The sequence below is a fragment of the Melospiza georgiana genome, chromosome 1, assembly GCF_028018845.1.
Source record: "Melospiza georgiana isolate bMelGeo1 chromosome 1, bMelGeo1.pri, whole genome shotgun sequence".
Lineage (NCBI taxonomy): Eukaryota > Metazoa > Chordata > Aves > Passeriformes > Passerellidae > Melospiza > Melospiza georgiana.
In genome coordinates, this window is record NC_080430.1 from 10,472,692 (window position 1) to 10,478,691 (window position 6,000).

A 6,000-nucleotide genomic window follows, 5' to 3' on the forward strand; every position below is an offset into this window, starting at 1 on the left:
GATATTTAATACATAAATGTCGTCTAATTCAAAGAAGAAACAACTTGTCCCATACAATTTTTGGATCCTCCAGAATTCAGAAGCTGTGCATGCCAGCCAAATTCTGGACCATGTGACATAGAGGTGTGAAGGTGTCCCAGGTGCCCAATAAATTAATGAAAATATTCCCAATGATTTTGATAATGGAGGTCCAAGCCTTCTGTGGAAAGTCTCAGGGAACCCTTATTTCCAAGATCAAGACAGTTCCTTCACAAGACTTCATTAACATCTTTTGTAGTCAGGTAGCACATACTAAAGTTAGAGAAGTATGACAAGGCCTGTACAACCATCTTTCCCATTCAGGAAAACGTGGAATATCATTTGGGAATTTATTGTAAAGAACTATGTTTCAAATGTGTTATAAGTTACATGTGGAGCTACAACTTGGACTAGTTCCAGATGGTCAATTTTCTTTAGGAGTTCTACTTTTTCAGCTGTCAGAGTATTAATGTTCAAAAGAATCCTTATTTCTTTGTATAATTACAGAGGTCTTACAAGAAGAATAAGGACACACAGAGAATGTCTATTTTTGTACATGTAAATGCATATATTTAACATAGACTACTCTCTGGAGGTTCTTGGTGAGGTGTCTGTAACAGAAAGCATTGAACAAATTCTCCTGTAATATTAAACATGCAGTTTTCATAAAGCAGGGGCTTTATTCCAGTCTCCAACAAAATGGAATATTCCCTTAGTTTCAGATGGGTATTCAATAAAATGCCTAAATCCTTTCACTGCTGGTTCTGCCACTGTCTGCAGCGTTGAATAACACCATCAGACATCCTGTGTCCTCCCAAGACATGAGTTTTCTTTCACAGCATTTTACTTCAGGAGACACCGCTTTCCCAGTTGAAAGAAAATACTGACAGCAAACTTCTTTCTTCCCCTCGGGAACCCAAAATAAAACTGCTGTGCATCACAAAGATACCCTTGGAGCATTTCAGCATCTGGATCACAAAAGTCCATCACAAGGAAAGCCTGACTTTCAAAGCCGTGTAACAGCTAACAGGGAATTTATTGGTTCATGATTTAATTCATTAAGCTGGCCTACTAATTATTTCTCCATCTGGCTTCGCACCAGTATTATTTATGTAACAGCCATCTCTCTTCACTACTCATATATAAATAAAAGCCTTAAATCTAGATTAATTATTCCAGTAAAATTTTGCATTTTTAAAATTACTGATCTTGATTAATAAAATGGAGACATTATAATAAAATACAAACTGTTGATGATCCTTTGAATTTTTTTTATACAAATTAGTATTAGAACATGCACTGGGAGAGTTACACATTTAAATTGAGGAGAGGTGGAAAAAGCATCATAAGTTGAGACTCATGTTTATGCTCAAAGAGCACTGCAGATGGCAGGTCTCTGAGGTCCCATAGTTATCATCAGAGTGTATTCAAAACAAAATGAACACAAAAAGCCCAAATAAGCCACATATTGACAATCTGAATTTATCTGTCCCCTTTTTATTCCGCTTGCTGAACAAACGGCTTTACCAGCAGCTTCAACTTACAAGAAAAACGTTATTTTTCCATAAACTTGTTTTCTCCTCCCATGAGAATGTAGGAAGGAAATCTAATAAAATCTAAAAAACCCAAAAAACAACACCCCACAAAAAAACCCAAACCAAACAAACCCCAAGTCCAAAAACCTAACAAAACCCCTACATCTACTATTCTTCCTTCCACTAAATTACACTTTGATCTATGGCTAGCTATATATTTATCTTTCTATGAAGAAAGAAAATAATAAATGAACAGAGAGAGTTGGAGTTTTGGGCATAACACAACTGTCTGTTTTTCCCTTTGCACGACTCCATGGTCCTCTAAGTGAGAATCTGATTTTCAGTCTGAAACACTGTCCACTTGGAAAACCCAGAGATATTTTCTGCCCCCAGCACTTTACTCATAGCTAGGGAGAGATGCTTGGCTCCAAGGCTTTCAGCTTTCCCTCAGATTTGCTCTTCCTGCTGGTCCTGTCACCACAGCTGCTCTGCCAGTCAGAAAATGCTACAACAGCATCTCAGCACACGAGAACGTGTTTGCTCCCAGCTGGTGTCCCAGCACCTGCACAGCTCTCACCACATGCTTGCTGCTGCAGTGCATTTAATGCGAAATTCCATAAATCCTAACAACCGTAAAACCCCAAGCACAGTTCAGACAACTACAGAAACTGCAATCACAACAGCAAAGAAGGAAAAGAGAGAAAATCTTCAATACTCCAGTTATCTCTACATTACAGTTTTCTTACCCTTGTAGTCCACTGGCTTTGCATTCTTTAGAAGCTCCATACACCTGGTTTCCTCCTTGTGAATCTCCAGCTGAAATCTGCATTCTGGATGGACACCATTCACCTGTGTCAAATTAACAAAGGGGTTATGTCTTGAAACTAGAATGAAAATGCTTCATGAAGAGTGCAACTACCAATACGGAAAGCAACAACTTTAACTGGCACAGGTTTCACCCAAGCACGTGCTGGACACACTCAATGCCCATTTTAGCTTCTCACACATTGACATTTCAGAACAAAATGTTGAAACACTCTACTGGCTTCTTCCTCTAGCATTCATTTAGCTTTCTAGTGCATTCGTCAATATTGAGCCAACAGATCTTTTGCTCCAGAAAAACTCTGAGCTGAAACTGAAAAAGGAGAATAGATACATTTGCTCTTTTCCCCTTTTGTTGTAACTTAGGGAGCTGAAAGTTTAATACAAATCACAGAACATGAAAATTGATCAAACTTCATTCTCTTTGACACGGTAAATTCTGCTTTTCTTCCCTTTGCCACCATGTATATTTTATCTCCTGAAGGCCCCAGGCCATGATTATTTGATTCAAGCAAATGCTACACAGGAAGAAAACCCCACTACTTAAAAATTAAAGCACTAATGCCTTTACTGGTTCAAAGCCCTTCCTTCAGCTCCTTGGTTTTCAGAAAAGCTTATGTATGTCCACAGGAAGAGACAGGAATGCAGGAGCAGTGGAGAGAGAAACAAGACCCTGGAAAGTTGTGCTGGGGTCAGCTCAGAGAGGCAGTCAGAGCTCACAGAGAAACACAGGGAGTCTGAAAGAGACTGCATGGGAGAAATTACTGCAGGAGGTGGCAAATGGAAAAGCTGGAAAAGTCAGTGGAGCTGATGGGACAGTTTGATTAGCTCAAATGAAATCACATCTTAAATAAATAAAATGGGAATATGCAGTACTTCAGTCATCCTCACACCTCACGCTTGTAATTACCAAGAAAAAGGTGGTGTCTCTCCAAGTTTCTGTCTTTCACAAATTTAGGAGACATTTAATAACAGAATCTGGTAATGATCTCTGATGCATGACACAGCAATTTAAAAAAAATGTTAATAATTAATTAAGTTGTGATTCTGGGCTCAGAACCTCAGATCCAGAGTTAGGACTGAGAACCTGGTGATGCTGCAGTCTCTTTGTGGACAAACCACTTGCACAGCTTTTAAAAATACAGTGCAAGAGCCATAAGCATAACAGCAGGGGCTGTTATGAAAACTCACAAAAATCTGTCTCTTCTCCAAATGTCTCATTTCACTGTCTGCAACATCAGAACCTGACTTCCTTTACCATGTCTCTTCTCCATGTTGAGTATTGAAATTACACGTTTCAAATGCAGAATTCTTTTCCTTTCAGAGACACATATTTAACATAAATTAGGGTTTCTAGAATTTATAATTGAAATTTCAGCATTATACTGAAAATATCTACATTTTGTTATGTGTAATCTTTTTTGCAGATAGCAGCCATGTAAAATAAAAGTCCCATGTATACACAATGTTTTTAATAGCACTTTCCTTTCACAAAACTTATTTTTGGCTATTTTTCATTTCCAAGTGCTAACATTCTGTAACTTGACAGTGGATTTCCTACTCATCAAGAAGTATTGCAATTACTGGGTCTTGGAAAGGAAGGTTCATTAAATAAAAATGTTAAATAAATGAAGAATAAGTCAAAGTAGCTACTGCAATTAAGAAGCCTGCTGAATAAACACTTCTCTTTCTGGTACCTCTGAAATATCAATGGTTAATAGTAAAGTTTTGTTAAAAATTTGTTATTACCCAAAGGTAGCATATTACTTTTCACAGCTGAGCTACATGCTAAACTGTACTGTGCTATGTTCTAATACATCCAGTTCATCCAGATGGACTTCACAAAGCTAAAGAGATTTAAGGTTCCAGACTATGTGGCTCTGACTACATCCCGAAACACATCAAGACTTTGAGGGCACTCACCACTTTGTAGGACTTGTGCTCATCCATATTTTACTCTGCTTAACCAACAGTAGGTTATCCTTAGTCACCAATGAATACAGAACTGCATGTAAATGTGCACACCGAGCTGGAAATCCAGCTCAGGAATATCCCTGCACATTAAGCAGCTTACAATTTCTAAAGCATCTAGACCGGCTATTTGATGGACATTTCCTCTGACAAGCAGCTTGCACCCACCTTCAGTATGGTTTCCCAACTTTTGGTGTTATACAGTAACAAAAAACTTAAAGGGCCTTAAAAAATTTCTTTTTGTGAATCATATTTCCATCAATGTAACTGACTTTTACAAACTACTTAAGAAATGCTTCAAAAATATAAAGATGTCAAAAGCAGATGCCCTAAAGAATACTCCAATACTCTGACTACTTTGTACATCGCAATCCCACTGTACAAATCACAGAGCAGTTGTGGATGTGGGGCTTTTCCCCCTACGATGACGGTCAGTGGCTTCTGGACCGCTCCCGGGCAGCGCTCTGTGAAAACTCTCCGCAAACCAGCGGTGTCCCCCGGCTGTGGGGAAAACTGCGGGGCTCGAGTGGCGGCTCCGCGGGGATGGGACCGTGCCCGGCGCAGCGGAGCCGTCCCGGGGATGCGGAGCCGCGCCGGGGATGGGGCAGAAGCGCCGGGAGAGCGCCCGGGGGTCCGGGCGGGGGCTGCGCCCGCTGCCCTCGCGTTCTCCTCCCGGGGACAGCCGGAGCCAGCGGCGAGGGGCAGCGCTGTCCCGCACCTGCCGCGCCGAGCCCCCGCCCCGCGGAGCTCCGGGACAGCCCGGCGGGCTCCGCTCCGGCTCCGCTCCGGCTCCGCTCCGGCTCCTCAGGTGAGCGCGGCCCGCCCAGCCCGGCCGGGCCCGGAGCGCTGCCTCGGGCGGGCTGACACTTACCGGCGCCAGGCTCCAGCAGAGCGAGAGCAGCACGATCGGCAGGGTCCTCATGCCCGCCCAGTGCCCGTCCCAAGGCGCTCGGCGGGCCCCGTTGGAAGGCGGGCAGCGGGGTCCGGGTCCCGCCCGGCACCATAGGGCCCGGGGCCGCTGCCGGCTCCCCCGCACCTGCCCCGCTGCGGCGCCTCCGCTGCCTCCCCGAGCGCTGCCGTGCCCGCCGCCGCTGTGCGCGGAGCTCCTCCTCTAGCCCCCGGCTCCTGCCCGCCCGCCCGCCCGTGTCTCCCCTGCCCCTCTCCTCGCCTTCCTTTTCTCCTCCTCCCTCTCGCTGCCGCCGCCGCTCCCCCCATAAGAGCCGGGAGTCGCTGCCCGGAGCCGGGACCCCCCGCCCATCGCTGCGCCCCGCAGGTGCCGCCGCCGCCCCCGGGCTGCTCCGGGCGCTGGATGCTGCTCACCTCTCCCAGGTGCCGGAGAACCCCCTCTTCCCCTGCTACACCCCCGGGGAGCTGGGTGCCCGTCCCGGCAGCGCATCCGTGCCCGCACCGGGCTGCCTTTTGCCGGTGAAACCAGTAAGGTCATCGAGCACAGACCCCTCAAGCCAGGCACGCACGCAAAACGTGGAGGGGTGAGTGAAGCGGTCCCTGGCAGGGCCCGTTTTACCACCGTGTTACTAAATCTTTCTTGCCCACAACATTTTTTTTTTTTCGAGTTCTCAATAGAGAACCAAGAGTTTAAGGCAACTACATATATTCCCTGGGCAGTTTACCCCAGGCACGGATCTGGATTTTG

At 45.1% G+C, this 6,000-nt stretch overlaps 1 protein-coding gene across 2 annotated transcripts in view; it reads right to left on the reverse strand.

The window, feature by feature from the left end:
* VIPR2 (vasoactive intestinal peptide receptor 2) overlaps nucleotides 1-5,741 on the reverse strand; it is a 51,332-nt gene extending 45,591 nt beyond the window's left edge. Inside the window, exons 1-2 of one of the 2 annotated variants that reach the window (XM_058031717.1) lie at nucleotides 5,667-5,741; nucleotides 2,300-2,402 (exon numbers count right to left, since the gene is read on the reverse strand). In XM_058031717.1, coding sequence (XP_057887700.1) covers nucleotides 2,300-2,339 — 40 coding nt within the window. In that variant the 5' untranslated portion in view covers nucleotides 2,340-2,402; nucleotides 5,667-5,741. Of the gene's footprint in view, nucleotides 1-2,299; nucleotides 2,403-5,217; nucleotides 5,390-5,666 lie in introns of those variants that run through there. The other variant, XM_058031708.1, reaches the window with a different exon arrangement.
* Between the last annotated feature and the right edge of the window lie 259 nt (nucleotides 5,742-6,000).